At 44.5% G+C, this 25,151-nt stretch overlaps 1 protein-coding gene across 2 annotated transcripts in view; it reads right to left on the reverse strand.

The window, feature by feature from the left end:
• Nucleotides 1–25,151, reverse strand: part of hmcn1 (hemicentin 1) — a 740,737-nt gene that overhangs the window by 567,539 nt on the left and 148,047 nt on the right. For both annotated transcript variants that reach the window (XM_068037415.1, XM_068037414.1), the window contains exon 5: nucleotides 4,018–4,189. In XM_068037415.1, coding sequence (XP_067893516.1) covers nucleotides 4,018–4,189 — 172 coding nt within the window. The remainder of the gene's footprint in view (nucleotides 1–4,017; nucleotides 4,190–25,151) is intronic.

Raw genomic sequence — 25,151 nt, forward strand, 5'->3', positions numbered from 1 at the left:
TGGAAGGCTGAAGATTTCATAGATGCTGGACTTTGTTTTTTGTTGAAAGTTCACTGAACGGACACTTGAGATGTGCTTTAAAATCTTTACTGGATATCACATGCCTTAAGATAATTAAACCACAGAAACCTTGGTGACTTGGGGGAGATGTTTACGGAGAAGTGACATGTCAAGATTTATGAGGGTCAGGCGTTTGTTTGACTTCTGAGATATTGTTTTGATTCTGTTGGGGTGTGGACAGTGTTGAAAAACAGTTGGTTTTGTAGCTTGATGATAAAAAGAACCCCCAAGCTCATCTTTCCTGCACCTCTCTAAGAGACCTGGAGAAATCCAATGTGTCAGCTCCTCTTTCTCTACCTCTTTGAAAAACCCCGTGAATCCAGAGTGTGATAACTGATGCCACATTTCTCCTGGAAAGCCTACCAGACAATTTCTTGACATTTCCAGAACGAACTGCTTCTGAAAAGATTCCAGTGACCTGTCTCTGTATACCTGGATGCCAGACCAAAAGAGATAACTGACATCATTCTATATCTTCTCTTTTTTCCTTCAAGAATTGGTAAGTATTTGGCCAAAGTATTCCATTTTTATCTTTTTTTGTAAAAGGCCTCTGCAGAAAGAATTTCTTTACTTTTTACAGTGTGTGTATGAGTATGTATGAGGTATTTAAAAAGGGAACTTTCATATTTCAATCTGTGTCTTAATGCTTTGCTTCATTACTGGATAACTCTTGTTATATAATAAACCGATAATTTTGTGTTTATTGAAGAAACCTGGTTGGTGCATTTTATTCTGGGATAAAGAGTATGTGATTGCCCATATTAGTAGCTGGGTAGAAAGTTAAAATATATGTTGTGACTTGTGAAGTGGAACTAGAAAAGACAGTGCACTCCTCCCGCCTCAGTCATAACACACACCTTACAAGCACACCCTACACCAGCTCAGATAATCACCTCAGTGGGTCCTTGCCCACGCATTGATAGGGTGGCACTGGGTGATGAGCACACCATGAGTGTGTAGGAGGAGGTGAGTGAGGCAGAGACAGCTATGGGCAGTCCCACTCAGAGGATGGAGGACAGACACAGCCCTGTTCAGATGCATGGTCTTGGGAGTCACAGGAAAGGAGACTCTTTTGGACCAACCGCAACAAATGTGTTCCCAAACGTCAGAGTTCCCTGAGGCAGTGCAGGATCATAGGCTGAGAATGGAGGAGTCCATCCAGCTCAGGTGCATCACCAAGGCTCAGGGCTTTGAGCTCATGAGCTCCTCCATTAAGAGAGTGCCCAACCTCATGGAGAACCATATGTGGCAGCACTCGGAGTGTATGCAGGAATTGCGCACAGATGTTCACAGAATACATGCCACACTATGTAGTATGGCTTGGTCAGTGGTGCTGATGGTGCAGAAATAGCTGGAGAGGATGTCAGTTGTGCCCCAGCAGGTGCTCCTCTTCAGCCATCCAGAGTGCCAGCCAAGGGCTAAGGTAGTCACTGAGGAGGATGAGGTTGCCACCGCACACAAGACGCTGCCATCATCCTCAGCCTTGTTAGCCCTCTAACTGAGGGACCCTCTGTGTAGCAAGCCCAGTGACAGACACTGCCCCTGCAATGATGTCAGTGCAGCAGCCTCTGGAGGTGCCCCCCACAACCGCTGTCACCTCCATAATGAGGACAACTGACATGTACATCTCAGCCGCAACCAGAGACAAGTGAGCAGGCTGCCTCCACCTCATCCAAGACCACAAAGGGAGTACCATGTAGAAGTGGCCAAGTGTGGAGGCCACCACATTGGGCAAAGCACTGAGTGGGTCACTGGGGTTTGTTTCTCCTGTAACTGCACTTTTTCTCTTTTTGAACACATTCTAAATATTGACTAATGAAGCCAGATGTGTGAGCTTCCTTTTACTAATGGTGGGATAAGAAAGGAGGGATGAAGTGGTAAAGGGGAGCAAGCGTCCTTGAACAGGGACAATGAAACCTCTGGACAGATGAGCATCTTTCACTGGCAGTAGGGTTGATCTATTCCAGGCTGTATTTTCAATGGAAGTGCTCTCACAGGCAGCTGAAAGTGAGTGCCAGACCATGCCATCCTCCTGTGTTAGCAGAGCTCAGCTGAAATGTGCCAGGATCAGATGATCCCTGACATTGGTGCGTCTTGACAAGATCCTCAAGTTCTGCACCAGGCAGGGCCACCTCCCTGTGCAGCTGGGGCACCTCTGTGTTCTGCATCCTCTTCCTCCTCCTCTTCCTCGATGAGTTGTGTTGGTCTAACGTATCACCATCTTCAAGGTCCACTCCTCTCTGGGAGGACCATGCTATGGAGAGCGCAACAGACCACCACAATGCACAAGACCCTTGCAGGAGTGTACTGCAGGGCACCACCTGACCGGTCCAGGCACTGGAACCACATCTTCAGAAGCCTAATGGCCTTCTCAATGGTTGTCCTATTGAGCAGGTGGTCTTGGTTGTATCGCCTCTGTCTTGGGTTCTCGTAAAGAGGTGAGTAGCCATCTGTTCAAGGGGTATCCCTTGCCCCCTAGAATCCATTCACAGAATTTGGGTTTGGCGTGAAGAATTGTGGCAACCTGGATTGCCGGAGGATGAAGAATCATGGCAGCTGCCAGGGAAGCGAGCACACACATGCAGGAAGCTCTTGTTGTGATCGTAGACCAGTTGAACGTTGAGGGAATGAAAGCCCTTCCTGTTGATGGATCTTACTAGCTGGTCGGTGACTACCTTGATAGCCTCACTGGTGCAATCAATGATGCCCTGCACCTGGGGGAATCCAACAATGGGTGCAAAGCCCACTGCCATCTGGGCCTGCAAGATCCCATCTGTCTGGAACTAAATGTACTGCCCAGCTCTCGCAAAGAGGGCATCAGTGACCTGTGAGATGCAGTGGTGTGCAGCCATTTATGAGATGCAAAGATCCGCAGCTGATCCTTGAAAGGAGCCAGAGGCAATGAAGTTCAAGGCCATAGTGACTCTGAAGGCTACTGGCAGGGCATGACAAGCAGTGCTGCAAGGTGTGAGATCTTCCACAACGAAGGCGGAGGGCACACATCCCTGTGACCATCTGCCTGAAGAGTTGTAGTCTCCTGCAGCACAGGTTCTCTGACATGTCCAAGCAGCTCCCCATTTGGCAGCAGATTCTATGCTGAGAATAAGGCTTCTGTTGCCTTCCTGCCCCTCATCCCTCTCCTCTGCCCTCCTGACGCCCGGGCTCTGTCCTTCTTGTGGAAAATGTTGCTCCTCATTGCCACTGACGCAAAATCTGAGAGTCATTCTCCCATTGCCATTTGCTCCCTTTGCTCCCTTCCTTACACTCAGATGGCCTCCCAATTGTGTCTGGAAGCCATAACCCTTCTCTTATGCCCCGCAATGCCAGGAAAATGACAACCCGCCTGCACTGCCTGAGTGCATACAGAACACTCTCTCCACGACCTGTGCATACCCAATGGTTCCTGTGTCCCAATGGCTGAGTCCTTGTCGAAGCCATTCTCCCTTTTATGTGGGCACCTAATTCCTTGGGGCAGACATGACTGGCTCCCAGCTGTGTTGCCACCTCCATGCTCCTGGTCTGCCCCTGATCCAGCATGCACCCAGTGAGCCCCGACCAAAATCTCAACATGCTCCTCAACGAGCTCTTTAACAACCTTAATTGCACTCATTAGCAGATCGAGTGGGTGGCCTCCCCCTGCCCTGATGAAATTCACCGGCAGCGGGAACGGAGATGGGAAACAGGCACGCCGGCAGGTGCCGGTATTTTCTTCGCCCACCTCTGTTCCCGCCCCCAGTGGAACTAAAGATCTAGCCCTTTAACTTTGTTTTGTGTTTTTTGGTCCATTTCTGAGCTACAGTGTGCTGTCTCTTTGATGGGCAATGATGTTCACAAAGGAATATCAATATCTTGTGACATTGACAAAGTGCATGCAACCAGTAATTGCCAGGATTTACCAGTCACTAGATATCATTATCTTTTGTATTCAACAATCACTATAATGCTTGAAAACCATACCTGTAGGATCACGGATTTCAATAAACGGGGCAGGGCCACTAAGAGACACAGTGACCTCTTTTAGACTGGGATCAAAGGGGATTTGCCAGGTGTTTACAGCTTGGGTGACATGGTCTGTGGAAAGCAGGTGGACTTTGGATGCCTGGACTGCTTCTTTTACCCACTTCAGAACCTGCAATGAAAAGATACGAGAAATTGAGACCAACATTCCTATAGAAAGTGACAATGTGGGATTTACTGGGAAAGGAACAAAAACAATGCATTCCAACACTAACTTCTTTAGTGACCTCTCTCTTTATGGAAAGATCAATTATAGGCTACAAAGAGGAAAGAAACATTGAGAGAAGTGTTTTTTAAAAATTGATATAATTCACATTATCAGTCAAGTTCTTTGCTTAGTAACAAATCAGAAGGTGACAAAAATTTGAAGGATTGCGTTACAACTTCATCAAAGGGATTCAGAACAATCAGTCTCAGCCCACAGTATTGTAGATTACAACACTCACCAATGTAAGAGACTTGAGCACAAAATCTAGGCTGACACCTCAGTGTGGTGCTGCACTATCAGAGGTGCTATCTTTTGGATGAGATGTTCACCCCATCCTCTCAGGTGGATGTTAAAGATCCCACAGCACTATTTGAAGAAGAGCTAGGCATTTCTTCCCAGTATCCAGGAAAATATTTATCCCTCGACAATCATCACTAAAGCAGGTTATCTGGTTATTGCTGTGTGTGAGATCTAGCTGCGTACAAATTGTCTGCTGCATTTTCTACAATAATGACCAGACTTCAAAAGTACTTCACCAGCTGTAAAGTGTACTGAGGTCAGTATATGACGAAGTTTGTTTTATTATTACAATAAGTGACTTAAATGATGTATGACATTCCACATTTAATTCTGTGAAATTATACACTCATGTACAGACCAATTCAGTCTAATTTGTATTTTAAAAAGTTCAGGAGACAGGGGAAATGCTCATTTCTGAGCAACAAATAATTTGACCTAGCTAATAATCAATACACTAAATCTATTAAAAATACAACAAAGAAAAATGTATTGAATTGTGTGTTATATTCACCTTAACCCATGTGTAAAACAGAAGTGTAAATGACTTGTTATCACACAGTTCTGCTCAGAAACATGCTGGGATCAGAGTCCTGGAGAATCACATAACTTGGGCTGTAGATAGGGCTTTAAACTAAATAGTGGGGGGGGGGGGGGGGAGGGTTCAGTTGCATGGAAAATTAGGGAGTCAATGTTAAAGGAGAAGGTAGGAGTGCAGGTTAGTGATGAGGCTGATTGTTACCAAAAAATAAAAGGGACAGATCGTGTGAACGTCATATTGCACCAAGGAATCATACAAGAGTAGGGAAATTTAATAGAACAAACTTAAAGGCTTTGTATCCGAATGCACGAAGCATAAAATAAATGAGTTAACAACGCAAATAAGAGACGAATCGGTATGATTTAGTAGCGATTACGAAGACGTGGTTGCAGGGAAACCAGGTTTGGGAATTGAATATCCAAGGGTACTCAGTATTTCGGAAGGATAAACAGGAAGGAAAAGGAGGTGGTGTAGCTTTGTTAGTAAAAGAAGAGATCAGTGCTGTAGTGAGAAACTATATAGGCACTGGAGATCAAGACATAGAATCAGTCTGGGTAGAAATAAGAAATAGCAAGGGAAATAAGTCCCTGGTGGGAGTAATCGATAGGTCCCCAAACAGTAGTTCTGCAGTGGGGCACAGTATAAACCAGGAAATACTGGGAGCTTGTAAGAAAGGTACGGCAATAATCATGGGTGATTTTAATATGCATATAGACTGGATTAATCAAATTGGCAAGGGTAGCCTCAAGGGAGAGTTCATTGAATGTATTAGAGATTGTTTTTTGGAGCAATATGTTGTGGAATCAACCAGGGAGCAGGCTACTCTAGATTTCGTACTGTGTAATGAGGTGGGATTAATTAATGATCTCATAGTTAAGGATCCTCTAGGGAAGAGTGATCATAGCATGCTAGAATTTCAAATTCAGTTTGAGGGCGAGAAACTGGAGTCCCACACTAGCATTCTGAAGTTAAACAAAGGTAATTACATAGGCATGAGGACAGATTTGGCCCTAGTGGACTGGGCAGGAAGAAGCAGTGGCAGATGTTTAAGGAGATATTTAATTCCTCTGAACTAAAATATATTCCAGAGAGGAAGAAAGATTGTAAGAGGGGGAAAAAACATCCATGGCTAAGCAAGGAAGTTAAGGATAACATAAAAACAAAAACTAAGGCATACCATATTGCAAAGGCCAGTGGCAGGCTGGAAGATTGGGAAACATTTAAAGATCAACAAAGGGTTACTAAAAAAGTAATAAAAAGAGCAAAGGTAAATTATGAAAGAAAACTAGCACAAAATATAAAATTGGATAGCAAAAGCTTCTATAAGTATATAAAAGGGAAGACAGTAGCTAAAGTGAATGTTGGTCACTTGGAGGATGAGACTGGGGAGTTAATAGAGGGCAACACAGAAATGGCGGAGACACTAAATCAGTATTTTGTCTCAGTTTTCACAGTGGAGGACACTAGTACCATCCCAACAGTAACAGGTAATGCAGAGGTTATAGAAAGGGAGGAACTTAGAACAATCATCATCAATAGAGAAAAAGTACTGAACAAATTACAGGGATTGAAGGCAGACAAGTCCCCAGGGCCTGATGGCCTACATCCTACGGTCTTAAAGGAAGTGGCAGCGGAGATAGTGGATCCATTGGTTATAATATCCCAAAATTCCCTGAATGCGGGAAAGGTTCCAGTAGATTGGAAAAAAGCTAATATAATGCCCTTATTCAAAAAGGGAGGGAGGCAGAAAGTAGGAAACTATAGACCAGTTAGTTTAACATCTGTCGTTGGGAAATTGTTAGAATCCATTATTAAGGGAGTAATAACAGGACATTTAGAAAGTCAAAATGCAATCCATCAGAGTCAGCATGGTTTTATGAAGGGTAAATCATGTTTGATTAATTTGCTAGAGTTCTTCGAAGCTGTTACAAGTAAAGTGGATAATGGGGTTCCTGTAGCTGTAGTGTACCTGGACTTCCAGAAGGCACTTGATAAGGTGCCACACAAAAGGTTAATACACAAGGTAAAATCACACGGGGTTAGGGGCAATTTATTAGCTTGGATAGAGGATTGGTTAACCAACAGAAAACAGAGAGTCAGGATAAATGGGTCTTTTTCTGGTTGGCAAGATGTAACTAGTGGGGTGCCACAGGGTTCAGTCCTCGGGCCCCAACTATTTACAATCTATATAAATGACTTGGATGCAGGAATAGAAGGTACTATAGCCAAATTTGCAGATGACACTAAAATAGGTGGGATAGTAAGTTGCAATAAAGAAATAAGAAATTTACAAATGGATATGGAAAGGTTCGGTGAATGGGCCAAATTTGGCAGATGGAGTTTAAGGTGGATAAGTGTGAGGTTATCCATTTTGGTGAGAAGAATAGAAAGGCAAATTATTATCTAAATGGAGAGAAACTTCAAAGTGCTTCGGCGCAGAGGGATCTGGGTGACCTCGTGCATGAATCGCAGAAAACTAGTTTGCAGGTACAGCAGGTAATAAGGAAGGCAAATGGAATTTTGGCATTTATTGCTAAAGGAATAGAGTATAAAAGTAGAGAGGTGTTGCTGCAACCGTACAAGGCATTAGTGAGACTGCACCTGGAGTATTGCGTACAGTTTTGGTCCCCTTACTCGAGGAGGGATGTAGTTGCATTGGAAGCAGTTCAGAGCAGGTTCACTAGATTGATTCCAGAGATGAGGGGTTTGTCTTATGAAGAGAGATTGAGCAGTTTAGGCCTTTACTCACTAGGGTTTAGAAGAATGAGAGGAGATCTAATTGAGGTATATAAGATGATTAAGGGGATTGACAAAGTAAACATAGAGAGGATGTTTCCTCTTGTGGGGCAATCTAGAACGAGAGGTCATAGTTTTAGGATAAGGGGTAGCAGATTTAAAGCAGAGATGAGGAGAAATTACTTCTCTCAAAGGGTCATGAGTCTGTGGAATTCACTACCCCAGCATGCGGTGGATGCCGGGACATTGAGTAAATTTAAGGAGGAGATAGACAGATTTTTAATTTGTAATGGATTGAAGGGTTATGAAGAAAGGGCAGGAAAGTGGAGTTGAGGCTGAGATGAGATCAGCCATGATCATATTGAATGGCGGAGCAGGCTCGAGGGGCTGAATTGCCTACTCCTGCTCCTAGTTCTTATGTTCTTATGAAACCAGAACTTTCACTGTTTCCAGAACCTTTTGTTTTGTTTGCATAACTGCTTTGGCAGCAGATTTTCACAACACTATAAACAGTTAAATTTAGAAATTCTCAGGACTTGTGGTGAGATTTCACACTGCACTTCATCATACTTATAACTGATATCAAATTCCTGTTTCCATTTCTGATGGTTTCCAGTGCAGCCTGGTTGACTGAATTTCGAGTGCTGGAACAACATTTGCTCTGTGTCCATGAATAATATTTTCACTGTTATTCTGTCACAGTTAAAAAAAAATTCTTCCAGAACTGGAAGATAACTGTGGAATTCCAGTATGGCTTTGCATTTATTGTGGTCATTAACCACATAGAAATGTTCTTCTTTCTTTCTTAGCTTTATGATATCAGAAACCTAGCATGAGAATAAATGCAGTACTTGGTAGGGTTGTGGCTAATTCTATGGGCTTTATCTCATGGAAGGAAGTAATATCTAACTGTGTTGCACACTTTCAAAAGTTGACAGAATTTGTGTGAGATCTTGTTTATCAATGACACATTTGTAATATTGACACTGTGGTACATCTTCACTATTTTCAATTTAATTATACCTCACTTAAATTTTGACTGGAATGGGAAAAAACTTCAACTTTTACATTAAGTGATCCACACCCACTGTACAGCATAAAGGCAAGTCATGCTTGACCAGTTTAATAGAATTTGTTTTAAAGAAGCGACCAATTGGATAAAGGAAATGCAATAAGTGTAGCGTATATGGAATATCATAAGGTGTTCAAGATTTCTCACAGGAGGCTTGCTAGAAAAAAATGTATTCAGTCATATGCTATAACAGTTGCTAAACAATCAGGAACCAGTATTACAGTAAATCGGTGTTGCTTGAACCAGAGAGGTGTCAGTGTCTGGGTCCATTTGTGTTCTTGTTATAGAGATAATTTGGACTTGGGCATAGGGAAATAAATGGCATTAATAGGTTATTGGAATGGTAAGGCAAAAGGCAGATGGAATTTACTATGAATAAGTGTGAGGTAGTACTTCCTGCGAGAAATAATAAGCAACGGGAATATACACTGGAAAGTCACTGAAGGGTAAAAAGACCGAGGAGTTCAAAAACTTTCACCAGGTATTTCTTTGGAACTTTTCCCCGCTTCACTGCCGTAACTTCAGGGGAAATTCCATTTACACAAATAAACAGGGTTCTACTGAATTTCCATTGAAGCAACAGCGATGGAGCAGAAAAAGCCCCAAGGAAATTCCCAACATTAATTCCCTAAGTGCAGTAAAAAGGCCAATAGAATATTGATTTTTTTTAATACAAATAAGGGCACAGAAAACAAAATAAAGATAAATTTATACAAAATATAGGCTAGGCCACAGAGTATTGTGTGGAGTTTTGGGTACCTCATTATAGAAAGGACATTAAAGCCATAAAGAGCACGTAGTGTGGATTCACCAGAATAATGCCAGGATGGAGAAGAGAAGGTGGAGGAAATTAAGTAGGGATTTTTAAAACCATGAAAAGTTTTGATAGAATGAATAAACAATGACTGATTTCTCCACCTCAGGTGTCAGTGATGAGTAATTATCAATTTAAAATTACTTCTAAGAGGGTGAATAGGCATAATAAGGAAACTTTCTTTGTTACAAGGAAGATACAAAGCTATGCAGAGACAGCAGGAAGTGGGATTAGTTTTGGATTGCTTTAGCATAGATTCCACACTGGTATGATGGGTTGACTGCCCTCATTCTGTGCCATATACTTCTATAATTCTATGGTACAAATCTATTTTACAATATACTGTCTACACCCCTTTTACATTAAATGGCCCACATCCATTCTACTTTACATACTCCTCATCCAAAGTCCAATAACCATCCCACGTTACATGACCCATACCCCTTCTAGTATTTATTACGCAGCCCATCAAGTATAGCATAATACTCAGGAAAACAATGAGCTCGATGTTGTATCAAGTCAATTAAATGGTGGTGATGGAACAGGAATACCAAACTTCCAGCGCTCAGGCAGTCAGGGGTAAAATTATATATAGATCAAAGCATAGCACATGAAACAAGCCTGCGATATATTTGCCTTTTATATTATGTTTGCCTCTCATGTAATGACTGCATGATACCTGTCTTGCAATTTGCAGAGTGAAAAATATCCCCATGTCTAAACTATGGGCTGAACTTTATGGGAATGTTAAGGACAGGAACGGAGGCATGGGAGATGTAAAATCGGGTTGGGGCACCCTGATGCCCATCCCGATTTACCGATGGCAACAAAGATGGAGGGCAGGACAGCATGGCCACCTGCTGGGGAGGCCATCGGGAGGGCAATCATCAACTGCCTGGCAGGGTGATGAAGGGAGGGCATCGCGCAATGCATGAGGAGTGAGGGGAAGGGTGTTTGAGCTGCGGAGGGTACCCATTGCAAGGGGGGTACTGGGCAAGTGCCCCCCACGACAGAGCTCACAAGTAGGAGCAAGAAGGGGAGAGGGGAGGGGGGCACTTGCATTCAGGAAGAGGCCACCTATCATGGGCCTCATTCATCCAGGCTTTGGGGACCCTGTTGAAAAGTGTTAATGGTTGGTTAATTATGTTGTTAAAGATACACAGGTGAAGGACATTATTTAATTAAAGACCTAGAGTGGATATAAAGAGAGCCTGCTGGGACAGAGGGGGAAAAAGCAGGAGGCAGAGATACGTAATGCTGCATTCTGTGAATAAACCAGCTATCAAGAAAAGGATCTGTGTCTAGCTTCATTTTTCACCATTTGGCTTGGATCCATATAACAAAGAGAAGGTGCAGCAGATTGGGAGGGAGGGCCAGGCACCTGCAGTGGCACTGGTCTATGAACACACAGGAGTATCAGCAGTGGCCTCCAGATGGTAGAGCAGGGTGCAGAGCAAAAAGAGAGGAGCCTCCCCCAAAAAGTGGTACCCTCCAGAGAGGGTCTACAGGTCGAGGTTCAACAAAGACTCTGCCTCTCCAGGGAGACTAACACTGACCTCGGCGCTATGATGCAGGATGAGCTGAGCCCCAGTGGACTTGGTGGGAATCCAATGCCAGTGGCAGGTCAATGTGGCACTGATCTTCTACACCTCTGGATCATTCCAGGGATCCATTGGGGATATAGTTTAGTTTAGTTTAGTTTAGAGATACAGCACTGAAACAGGCCCTTTGGCCCACCGAGTCCGTGCCGACCATCAACCACCCATATATACTAATCCTACACTAATCCCATATTCCTACCACATCCCCACCTGCCCCTGTATTTCCCTATCACCTACCTATACTAGGGGCAATTTATAATGGCCAATTTACCTACCAACCTGCAAGTCTTTTGGCTTGTGGGAGGAAACTGGAGCACCCGGAGAAATCCCACGCAGACACAGGGAGAACTTGCAAACTCCACACAGGCAGTACCCAGAATTGAACCTGGGTCGCTGGAGCTGTGAAGCTGCGGTGCTAACCACTGCGCCACTGTGCCGCACTGTGGCATCTCACAGTCAGCACCTCATCGGTGCATCAAGGAGGTCATCAATGCCTTTTTCAGTAGGGCTGGTTACTGTCCGCTTCCACGCCGATCCCAGCTCTTAAACTGAGAGAGTTATCAGACTTGGGGTCATGCTGGATTTCCCCAGGTGCAGGGTGTCATCAACTGCACGCATGTGACCTTCAAAGCTCCTGAACACCAGCAAGAAGCCTCCATCAACAGGAAAGTCTTTAACTCCCTGAATGTACAACAAGTCTGTGACCACCATAAATGGATCCTGCAGGATTGTGCCCTCTTCCCACGAAGTTGCCATGATGCCTATATTTTGAGGCAGTCCCAGGTGCTAGAACTTTTCCAGCCTCCCTCCCGCCTTCAGGGATGGATCCTTGAAGACAACGTCCACCCTTTCTGAGGCCTCTGAGGAACCCACACACAGATGCAGAAGAGAGGTAACAACACCTGCCAAGGGACAATGCGAGCGATTGTAGAGCAGGCCATTGGTCTGCTCAAGATAAGGTTCAGGTGTCTCAATCAGACCAGTGGAGCCCTGCAGTATGACCTGGTGAGGGTCTCGTGTATCGTAGTGGTCTGCTGTGTGTAGTATAATGTAATATAGGGTTATTACGATGATATTTTATTTCTTGATGAAGGAAAAGTTTTTGCTTTGAAGAAGACAGTAACTTTACCTGCTACAGCTCAGAAACTGAATGAAATCAGGAATGCTCAGAAAGCAGATGAAGTATGTCCGGCAATTAGGGAATACTGTTTGCATGGATGGCCAGTATATATGCCACATAACCCAGTTCTAAGGCAGTATTACGCACAGAGGAGTCATCTAAGCATTGTTGATGATTTATTGATCTATGATGAGAGAATAGTTATCCCTAGAATACTGAGATTTGGAGAGGATATTTGGGAATGACAAAGTGGAGAGCCAGGGCAAGACAGTCAGTATTTTTTTTATTTATTTTGCAAATGCAAATCCCTGGAGCCAAGCGATTGACTCCTCATTTGTTGAGTTTAAGGCGATTAGTCCGCCACTTAGTCTGTAGAGAGGACACTCCTCGGTAATGTGAAACATTGTTTGTGTGCCTCCACAAATGCATAAGGGGTTTGTACTGAGGCCCCAGGGGTGGAGGTTGGCTGCGCAGGAGCCCTGACTTGTCCTGAACCTGTTTTGCAAGGACCACACTTGCTGTGGTAGTTCAAAGCCTGCCATTTGACAGATGGGGTTTGTCACAAGGAATCAGTCAGTGACTTCCCATGTTTCCCATTCCCTGATCCAAAGGATATCTGCTGGTAGATCTTGTTCAGGAAGGTTGCTCCACATGGGGTGCTGAGATGGAAGGCGGACAGTAGGTGGATTGAACATGTCATAATGGAGTGGTAAGTGAGATGCAGCATGGATGGTTTCAACCAGCTTGTGAGTTTTCGTCAGTTGGCGGATATGTGGGGAGTGAGGTTTACGAGGACAGGAAGCCAGGGGAGGATTGTTGAACGGAGGGCTCCAGTTAAGATGCGCATTATTGCATTCAATTGAGTATCAACAAGATGTGTGTCATGACCTGTCAGACGAGTGCACGATACTCTGCTGCTAAGTACGATAGGGCAAATGCTAAAGTCCGGAGTGTTGTGGCAGCAGTGTCTCACATAGATCCAGCAAGTTTGGTTAATAGGTTGTTTCTAGTTTTGACCTTTGCTGTTGTTTTCTTCAGATGCTCCCAGAAGCACAAAGTCCTACCCAGAGGCACTCCCAAGTATGTTGGGTTGGGATCATGCCTTAATCTCTGACCATCCACATAGATATGCCTGTGGAGGTGGAATACACTGGATATGATTTTAGAGGGATTCACTGAGATGCCATGTACTGCAATAGTCCGTCAAGTTGGTAATGTCTTCCTTAAGGATCTGGTCCAGGGTGCAGAAGGATGAAGCTTGCATGGCACAACAGATGTCATCAGTGTAGATGAACTTGTGAGACGTGGTCGCTGGCAGGTCATTTGTATATATGTTGAACAGCTGTGGGGCTAACACTGAGCTATGTGGCAGTCAGTTGGCCAGTCTTATCCATGCACTTCTCTCTTGTCCAAGGTGGACTTTAAATCGTCTATTGCGAAGGAGTGTTTCAACAATTGTCCTGACCCAGGTTGGAAGCATTCGGGACAGCTCTGGCCAATGTGCCACACTGTACCATACGCAGCTGTGAGGTCCAGTAGCACTATGCCTGTCTTCAGGTTCTATTGAAAACCATTTTCGATGTAGGTGGTGAGTGCCAGAACTTGGTCACATGTGCTGCACCCCTTACGGAAACCAGCTTGGTCAACATTAAGGATGGTCTCTACTTCTGGGAATATGTGTTGCAGGATAAGATGCTCACAGATCTTAAAGCACACAGCAAGTACTGAAATCTGTCAATGAGATCTTTTCCGGGTTTTGGAATGGCAATGATATTTGCCACATATCACACCTTCGGGAGTGAATTTGAGCTGATGATTCTTGTGTAGAACTGATTCAACCAGACACAAGCATGGGGGGGCCAAGCTGTTTCAAGAATTCTGGTATAATGTTGTCATATCCCATTTGGCTTTGCCAAATTTCAGACCCCTTAATGCTTTCTCCAGTTCTGTGATCTTGAAGGGATGAGGACTGCCATATTTTGCATGTTGCTGGGTTTTTTTCAATTCATTTCAAATTATGCATTTTGTTTTCTTGTCCAAAGGTGTCATCGCTAATGGAGCACATGACTAGCAACTTGGTTCGTGGTGACTGATGGGCAATTTAGTACAGGTGATTTTTGGGCTGCTCCAAGGTGGCGAATCAGGCTCTGGCACTTCTGACTGGAATGAGTGAAATTGAGCCCTGCTGTTGTTTCCTTCCATGGTATGGTGGTCTGGTATATCAAGTGAAATTGAAGAGGTGATATCGGGGGGAATCACATGTGCTATCAATCGTCATGAGAAGAAATAACCACTCATGTCATCATCTTTTCCATCTGGACCATGGCAGCATCCAGGTATGGATCTTTTTGAGCATAGTAGTAAAATATTCTGAATAGTAGTCGATTGTTCTTCGAGTTGGATTGAAGTTAAACAACTAAAAGTTCAGAAGTTGTAATCACATCCTTGAGAGAAATCTTTGCCATGCATGGAATTCCAGATATTGTTATATTTGACAATGGGCCGCAATTTGCAAATGAATGCTTCTGAGAGTTTATCCATATCACTAGTTTGCCTAGGTACCCTCAGGCTAATAGTAAAACAAAGAGAGGTGTAAGGACTGTGAAGCCATTGCTTTAAAAAGAATGAAGAACTTCAATTAGCACTTCTAAGTTATTGATCGACACCACTTCAGAATGATTTAGCCCCATGCGAATTGTTAATGGGGGGGGGGGGCGGTGAAGGTAAAGACCCAGCTTCCTACACTCCCATGAATACTCAAGCCACAAGTGAGTGCAGAAAACTTGGAAAAAGTGAGGGAGAGAGAAGATAGAGAGAGATCTAATCAATTCGAGAATTATGACAGACGCCACAGAACCAGAAACTTGTCAGACATCCAACTCGGGGAATCAGTTTGGGTTAGAGACCAAAATCAGTATGGAGATGTGATAGAACAATCACCATATCCATGATCATACATTGTCCAAACTGACCAAGAAATGATAAGAAACAGAGATCATTGGTGATACCAAAGAAGCAGCAAATGTAAGAGGACCAATGATGCTGCAATCAGCTATCAACCCAGAGGACAACCCAAATGAGAAACTTGAGTCATCCAATAATTCTACTGAAGTACAAAAGATTAAGAAGGAATTAGGAGACTCAAAACCTCAAACCTCTTCGAAAGAAAGAAGAAAGCACTATGGCAGACTTGTAAAAACGCCACAGCAATTAACAATCTGAAAAGAGAAGTCAGAGACTTGGTGGGAGATGTAGTATAATGTAATGTAAGGTTGTTACTGAGCAGAATATGTAAATAATCTGTGACCATCATCACAGGAAGTGATGTAATAGAATTCGTACAGAATCTTGTGTAGCGTGTCAGCTATAGATGTAAGACATGTGTAAATAAACGCCTGTTCCTGTAACAGTCAGACTCTTAACTATTAAAGCTTACTACAGAATATCTATCAGAATATTGCACTGTGTACTGCACAAACTGGCATCGCAGAGGGGGGGAGCAGATAACGAACGAGGAAAGCGAGGAGCGGACTACTACCTCGGATGATGAGCAGGTGGAGGGGGACGATGGGCAAGGCATGCCAGATGAAGGTCCCCAGGGACAAGAGAGTGGCCATGAGATACGTGCAAGGGAGGCTCACGATTCCTTTAAACATTCTCATTTCCTTTGATCCTTATTGCCAGTTGTCACTTGACTAATAAAAACCTTTACGCAGCCATGTTGTCATCTTCCTTCCTTAAGGATGCACTAGCTCATTGAACATTTGTGCACTGCAGAGATGGCCAGGCTCCAGAGCTGACCCCTCGCAGCATGTTGTATCGCCCTAGCCTCGTCAGAGGCTGGGTTACAGCGAAGGGCCAAAGGCCTGACAGAAGAGAAACAGAGATCATTTATGCTTAACAGAGACAATTTATTTACATTCACAACAGACCCTCTCCTGTGCATGTGAAAGATCCAATCACCCTTGGGAACCCTGTGATTCTGGGCTGTATTTTACAGGCCCCCGAAGGACGGAGGGCCCATAAAGTTGCGTGGGAAGGCAGGGGTGGAGTGCCTGTTGCCTTTCCGACACCTTGGAATTTAGTGCCAGGCAAGGAAGGCCTTCCCGCTCAGAGGCCAATTGAGGCCCTTAAGGGCTTCTTCCCACCACTGCTGTTATCTTACCAGCAGCAGGAGTTACCTCTGCCATGCGGCCTCCTCCATGAGGAATCCGTGGCCCACGGAGGAACCCCACTGGCAAAGGCCACCCCTCTGCTAACAAAACTCCCATGTTCAAAGCCCACCTATTCTCCAACCTCCCCCCTCGCTGGGGTTTGCTAGACTGACTCCGGCAACCTTGCAATACTTACCTGAGGTCCAGGGCTCTAGCGCTGATCACGGTCCCGGGCCTGTTCTAGTAACAGCACTGGCCACCAATCCTGGTAGCACTGCCAATACCGCTGAGCTGATCTGATTGGCTGGCAGCTCTTGGAGGTGGGATCCCTGTTCTTAAAGGGACGGGGACCCCAGCACTAGGCAGTTAATTGCCCGAGTGCCGTTAAAAAGAGCTGGGGGTTGGTCACCGAAGAACTGAGGTGGATATTCCCCTTGGCTTTCTGGCCCAGTGTTAGGATCCCTGCTGGCTCCATAAAATCCAGCCCTCTACGTGCACTTCATTATTCTCTTGTGAACGCCTACGAGGTGCTCTCCCTGCGCAGTCAGCTAAGGTGGAGGCAGGCTGCTGACCTTGCTGCCCCTTGGCTAGGGATGACCTTGGCGGCCATCCTCTGGATGTCTTCGGCCTGAAGGGCCCCAGCATGTTGAGGGCCTTCTACCAACTTCTGTCAGCAGGGATGAAGGAGGATCTGGCAACACTGTCAGAGGGGCAGAGGAGCTGCTACCCACACCAGGAGCATCCTGAAAGGAACCCCCAGCTGCAGAAGGCAGCCACTCCTCTTCCCTATGTAAACGGTGGTGCGGAGTCAATTCCCCCTTGGCCCCTTTATTCCCTTCACCCACTTGATCCTGGCCATCACGTGGGACTATGTCCGCGTAATTCAGGCTCAGGCTGCGTGTTTGGGATATCGGATTACAGGCGAGCCACCCTCCACCTAATCCACTGGCTACAATTAATGGCTTAGTACAAAGAGGAGGAAACTCAGTCCTTTCTGTAACTATCAATTTACTTTATTCACGTTGTTGTACAATGTAAGAAGAAGGCTTATATACTTGGTTAGACAAAAGCATGCAACTCAAACTGGGTTATACAGTATATACAAAGCGAGCTAGAATCGATAAGCACACCCACTAGGTTCCTCTGACCTTTCCCTGACCTAGTCACAGGAAACAAAGGATAATACCCGAAAAAGGGGAGAGCTGACGCTGGCCAGGCGTTCCGTTCTCTCTCTCTTTTACATCGTCGCCGCGTTGCTCACACAGGGTCTTCCACTTCCGCGATGGTTGGTCTCCGGAGTTTCTCGCTGGCTCGATGCCCGAGATTCTCTATTCTTATTCTCTTTCTTATCTCTTCAAAACTGAGCTGTCTCTTTCCGGTTGGTTTAAGCCTGCTCACCTCGTTCATATCTTCTCCTTATTGGCCCAGGCCCAAAGACCCCGGTATCACACCGTGTCCAAATAAGGCTCTTTTCCTGTGATCTCTCCTTTGTCTTGTCACATAAATTAATTAGTTCAAACTGGTTTTTACCAGCACAGGCCAGTGTCGGAGCTCAGGTTCATGAGCTATGCAACAGTTTGTAACAGACTCTACTTCATGCAGCCCCTGGCCAACACCTAGCAAGGCAGACTTCCTTCTCCTTGCTGACCTCTCCTCCCTATGCACCCTTCTACTTCGCCTGATGGAAGGCCCAAGAGGATGAAGGCATTAAAAGATACTCACTGTCGCAGCCTGGATGAGGTTGTTGAGCCACTTGTGGCACTGGATCCATGTTCGTGGTGTGATCCCACGGCTGCTGACCTCCTCTGCAATCTGGAGCCAGGCCTGCTTGGTTTGGCTCCCAGGTCTCCTCCCATCCCTCGGGCAAAAAATGTGCCTCCTCCCCCTTGCAGACTGCAGCAGCACCTGGTGAGAGGCATCAGGGAAGCATGGGGCTGCCCGGGGTCTCCTCTCAGCCATCTCTATGTGGCCTTTATCACCTCCACCTCTCACAGGCCTTCACAATGCAGAGTTCAGTGCAGGGCTGGCAGACCTTTAAATATGGTGGCAGCACCTGTCAAGGCATTATCTGACGTCGTACTCCCTGCCTTTGAGCCTGACTCCAACCATGCAATTGGTTGGATGTCATGCCTCATTAAGCTTAATTGACTGGCTATTTCTGCCCCTGATATGCCTCATGCCTGTTTCCAGTCCTGACAGCAGGACCAGCATCTTAAAGATAAAATTCCAACCTATATCTTGAATTCTGGAGCAATATGCACCAGAGCAGTTGGAAAGGAAGGAGAGAAAGGAATGGCTGTAGACCAACAAAAATCATAGGAGTTAATAGGAGGCAATAGTTGGGCATAAACTGGTAACATGGGAAATGCCAGATCATAAATTGAGCACAAAATGGTGAAAAATTGGTCAAGGAGGCCTACCACCATATCCCTGCCCTCATCTCCAGTTTCCCCTCCTTCTATATATTGGAAAATGGCTAGCCAACTATTCACTGCCCCACCACATCTAAATGACAGTGGGGAGGCGGGGCCTAGCAGACTACATGATCTCCCTACCTTTTACTGCTACTACCAATCATCTCAGAGACTATCAGAAGTTCCAGAAAGGTTGGAGATGGTTCCTGAGGCAGCAGCTGAAGCACTCACTTTTCGAAGGAAAGGTCGCAGTAGTGAGCATCTCTCCTATAATAAAAACAGAAAATGCTGGAAATACTCAGCAGGTCCAACAGCATCTGTGGAGTGAGAATCAGAGTTAACGTTTCAGGTCAGTGACCTTTCATCAGAACTGAAAGGTCACAGACCTGAAACGTTAACTCTGCTTCTCTCTCTCCACAGATGCTGCCTGACCTGCTGAGTATTTCCAGCACTTTCTGCTTTTACTTCAGATTCCCAGCATCTGCAGTATTTTGCTTTTATTTCAATACGCATCTCTCTTTTCCTTTAGGCCACGAAACCTCACCTATTTTTAGACCTCGGCTCAATACAAGGCCTAAATCTTCATTTGGAAGCAGATTGTTGGGGCTTTCCTGCCCCATAAGATGGCTGTCATCCCTCCATCTTTTCAGATGCTATAGTGCGACACCCACTATAGTCTGGATCTCTTCCCCTGAAAACACTGGGTTCCCTCATGGTGTCAGGGATCCCACTGGAGACCACCCTGTAAATGAGGTCCAACGTAGGAAATTGGGCGGGGACCACAAATGTGGCCTTGGTTTAGCATGTTGTCCAAAAGATAGTCCTCCCTTCATCAGTGGGTCAGAGTTGTTTTGAAATATCAGTGACACAAGCATCAGATGGGAAAAGGTTCAGGGCAGAAATGACTATGGAGTGACTGTTGGGATATCCATTGACACTTCACTAGCTGAGCACCAGGTTAAGGATTGTTTTGTTGGAGCTGCAGATGGCTGATAGCAACTGACAACCTGTTTGGTGGAGGAAGGAAATGTTTTTGTGATTGTGTGATGTTAGTATTGACACTAGAAATACTAGTGTTTGAAGAAAGAACAAACTTGCATTCATATAGCCTCTTAATCACATCATGTCCCTAAGTGCTTTATAGCCAATTAAGTTCTTTTGAAATGCGATCACTAATTCTGGGCTTTGACACTCTATTAGCCAGTTCTTCCTTAACTTAAAGCCCCCAATGAAAAAAAAATTATCTTACATCTGTTGGTTAAGATTGGCCCTCTTGACCCAGGGCCAAGGAGAATATGGTCAGGAGTTGGGGTGCCTGAGCACTCCAAACCCCATGGCAAGTGGACATCAGAGTTACATCCTTAGTGATAGTGTGCTTGCCTGCCCCATGTTAATTTAACTGCTCACCCACTGACTCCATAAACCCACTGACTCCATAAACTCCAACACAGTCAGCACTGAAGGGCATGGGTCGGTGCAATCCTTATGTAACTGCCATGATCACATCGCGAGAAATTTCAGCTACTACGTCAATAAGCAGAATTTTTTTTTTAAATTCTAAACTGAGTTCAGCTCAGCCATATACTTTTAACACCAGCCGAACTTATACCTGCTATGTTCCATGAATATAAGTCAAACCCCAATTATATCTGCTATGAATTACATTAAACAACATTGACACAAAGCCTTTATTTAAAGTGCAGTTTACTCTCGTAAGGATGCTTTGGTTACGCCATCCCCAACTGAGAATTCTGAAAAGCCCTTTAATCAATGTTGTGACATTTCAATTCAGTCTGATTATAACATGAAACTTAATATCTGCTCACTCTCTGTTATGAATTGAAAATCATCCATTACTAATCCAGTACCATTGCCATAAATGAGCATATGCCTTCCATCATCTTGTAAACTTCACTAACTCCAAAAACTCACCACCATTTACCCTGACTCATAAATAACCAAATAGATTTTGCTGCATTTTCTTAATTCTCTTGTAATTTCTTTTGCTGTCCCTCAAACGTGAAGCAATAGTTCTGCATCCACTAGAAATTGTTCTCTGCCTATTCAACTTCTCTGACATTATCCACGAGTGCAGGACTGACTTTGTACGGGTAAACTTTAGCTCAACCAGAACACATGTTAAAAGTTAATGGCTGGCTGTGACCTCTGACTTTAAAAAAAACATAATCCAGTGGGACAATAAATTCAATTTGTACATGAGAGCCAGGGCAACTTAAATTGATCCAAATGATCACCTTCTTGTACTAATTTATTCCCAACTTGGTATTGTGTCAAAAGTTGATTCACTCAAGGGAAGGTGAGAAAGTCACATTGTATAAGGCACTCAGTTATAAAAACATTTACACTGAGTATCACTCAGACATAAGAGCTGTCAGTAATATACACAATGAATAGTAATGGATCAGCAGCTGCTAATTGCAGTAATTGATCTATTTACCAGGGTTTCATCTGAACTGACAGTGGAAGAAACAGCAGTTTTATAACCAGGTATCCTCCAGAAAGAGCACAGATGCAGCTGGCTGCTATAATGGGAAACTTAGCATACTAGAGGAACAAGCTGAATGGTCTTTCCTTATCCTTGACTTGTCTTATATTCTAGGACTGATAATCTGTCACATGTCTAGATCCATGAGTTATCCCTGAACAAGATCAGTTAAATGATTGTCGGAATAATGGTTTTTAACCTGATGATCACTCATTCAGTTTTGCTTCACATTTTATATCAATTGTTCCTTTTCAAATTTGTGTGCATGAATGTTTTCTGATCAAAGAACCATCTGTCATGCAGTATCTCATTTATAAACATCAGGGTCAATTTTCATTATTGCCTAACAGTGGACAAACCAATCATGCTGCACACCCAACGTCCTCAGCGAGAAGCTTGAGCAACTTTGATGGTTAGGTCTCATTTGCATGTGATTGGTGAGCTGCAATGCTGAACCAGGTCTCACAGGGTGCTTGCTGATGGTGGGGGTTAAGGTCGGGAAAATCAGGCAGCTCCTCTGTTGAGTCAAGTAAGAAGTTGAAACTTGAAGGGGGTGGAGGCAATCCAGGAAGGCATGAAAGGACCAGCAGCACGCCAGAAGATTTTTGTAAGGCCACTCAATGCCGATGTCAATGGTGGAGTATACACAGCATACACTCCACCCATTGGCAGCTGAAAATTGCATCGGGTCCTAGGTACATCATCGGACCCCAACTTACATTTCTTAATGAGGCCTGAAACAGGTAGACACTTTGGCTGCTCCATTTACAGGACTGTTTAGAAATGGTGACAGGCAGGTCAGGAGCTGGAGCAGAATAATAAGTACAGTGCCACGATTTTCAGGGTGCTACCACTCCTTTGTCACTCAGCAGAGAACATTGAAGAACCAATTGATAACAGTACACAGTTGGATTTATCACTGGTGATTCATTTCTGGTGGTATATTGTGATACAAGCCATCCAGATGCATCCACACCAGAAGAACTGACAATTACAAACAGCTCCTTTCTCACTAAATGGATGCCTCATTAAATAATAAATCAAATTCTCTGCTATAAAGTAAATCCCTGTTAAATTTTGTAGGGGTGACTTTCTGTATTTCTTAAAGTTATTTTTTGGCCCTATACCTTTAGAACACAATTGCCAACAGATTGGCAAAAAATCCTGTACACCCTCTTACGAACAGATGGCATGTGTGTGTGAAGATGATTGGATCAACTTTTGCATATACAATCTGTTTCCAAGATCTCTCCCCCAGACTACTACCAACCATTCTCAAAGTAGAAGTGCAATGGCAATTTGGTGTTTATGTTAAATTTCTCTCCCCATTTTATAATTTTTCTAACCCTATAAAGGAAACAGTCGCAGTAAAAGTCTATTCATAACTAATGAATCACTGTTGGGTCGGAAAAAACAATAGATTCAAGTATTCTCCCACATATCTATTTCAAATGCTGCCTGTCAATGTTCCACCCAACCATTCCATGACTTTCAGAGTCACCTTTTCCAGTTGCTTTAGCTGGGGAAGGTTATGAACATGCCTTAAACACCCTCAGCTCCCAAACAATTTTTTAAAAATTCATTCATGGGATGTGGGCATCCCTGGCTAGGCCAGCATTTATTGCCCATCCCTAATTGGCCTCGAGAAGGTGGTGGTGAGCTGCCTTCTTGAACCACTGCAGTCCATGTGAGGTAGGTACACCCACAGTGCTGTTAGGGGAAGACATAGTGCTGGAAACTGTAGACACTATTTCTGGACAGCTCAGACTCAAATGTTTATGACTGGAGCAGGCAGCTGTTACATGCTATAGTTGGCTAACTTCTAACAAAGTAAGGCTCTTTTTCTATGTTTTCACTCAGTTTCCAAATGAGCCTTAAATTCCTAGCATTCGTTTTTCCACATGTCGCCTTTGGTTCTTTAGACATTCACCTTAAATCTGAGTCCTGTGGTTCTTGACCGTTCCATCAATGGAAACAATTTCTCCCTATCTACTTTGCCCAGACCCCTCGTGGTCAAATCTCAAAACGCGGATCATGGCTGTTACCGCACTTTCCCCAGCCATGTTGACTTCCCACCCCGCCCCCTCAGTTGCTACCCCCAGCCACCACTACCTCCTGCCCCAATCAGCATCTCCCCACCATCCCTACCCGCACTACCGCACCCCCACACCCCACAATCCCAGTCACTTTCTTTCCCAGTACCCTTTAATCACTTACATGAGGGCCATTGTAATTGTTCCGTGTCCCTGTGCAACCAAAAATGGGCATGCGCAAATTTAGTTGGTTCTAGTATTTCTCTCTCCATAGAAATTAGCTATCTAAAGCATAATGGGATCCTAAAATACATCATATATTATGCACCAAGTCCATAATGATCTTTACTATGAGGAACAAAGGCATGGGATGTCCACCGGAACCCATGGGCTGCAGGTCATCCTTGAGCAGGGCACAGAGACGTGTCACCACCTTCTCTATATGCGCAATCTCCTCTGACACTGGTGCTCTGACATCCAATGGCATGCCATGTGGGGCCTGTGGATGCACGGCAAACATAATGGTGGGCTCCACTTGGGGGCTGCTGCTCACGACTGGGGGCCTCTAATGGATCGCACCTGCCTGTTGATATTGCCTCTGGCGCATGTGTATCTGGCAGCGTGAACAGCAGTTAGTTGGCAGACAGGAAGCAAGGGATCAGTGGTGGCTGGAAGTTGTATTTCCGATGGGCAGTCAGTGCTAGGTCTCCTTTCATTCCCGGTGTGTGTGTATGTAGATGATTTGGATTTGCAGCATAGGTAGCAAATATCAAATTTGGTGAGAAAACAGCAATGAGGATTGCAGACTTCAGGAGTACATCGGTTAGTGGAATTGGCAGACAGGTGCAGTTTAATGGAGAGAACTGTGAAGGAATGCATTTTAGGAGGAAAAGCAAATAATGAGAGTACACAATCAGTTGAAAGATGCTGACAGGATTGGAGAAGCAGTGACCATAGGGGGAAATAAACCTTGCTTCACCCATTTATCAAGCACGAAACGGGTCCTCAGCATATGGCAGGGATATGGAATTAGTGTAGGATTAGTATAAATGGGTGGTTGATGGCCGGCACAGACTCGGTGGGCCGAAGGGCCTGTTTCAGTGCTGTATCTCTAAACTAAACTAAACTAAACTTTATTATTCGATATTAATAAACACAGATTACCCAGGCAGCACCAGTGGAGATTCAGACCATCCTGGTGGTTCACATCGAGGAGGATATAGGGACATAGGTGAACTTTCCAAGATCTTTCACATGACTGTGCATCTGTTGGCTAGACTTCAGTCATCAAGTTTTGGAAGAGCTTTGTTGGCTGTATCTAGATTTGCCAACAAAACTATTTCCTATCATGGGGGGAATCAAGTACAAGAGAACATAATCTTAAAATTAGAAATAGGCCATTCAGGAGTGAAATCAGGAAACACTTTTTCACACAAAGTGAGTAGAAATCCAGAACACTCTCCCCTAAATGGTTGTGGATTCAGGATCTATTGGAGTTTTCAAGATTGAGAGCAATGGTTTTTTGTTGAGTAAGGATTTCAAGAGATAGGAGCAACAGAGGGCAAATGGAGTTCATCC

Source organism: Heterodontus francisci, chromosome 8, assembly GCF_036365525.1.
Source record: "Heterodontus francisci isolate sHetFra1 chromosome 8, sHetFra1.hap1, whole genome shotgun sequence".
Taxonomy (NCBI): domain Eukaryota; kingdom Metazoa; phylum Chordata; class Chondrichthyes; order Heterodontiformes; family Heterodontidae; genus Heterodontus; species Heterodontus francisci.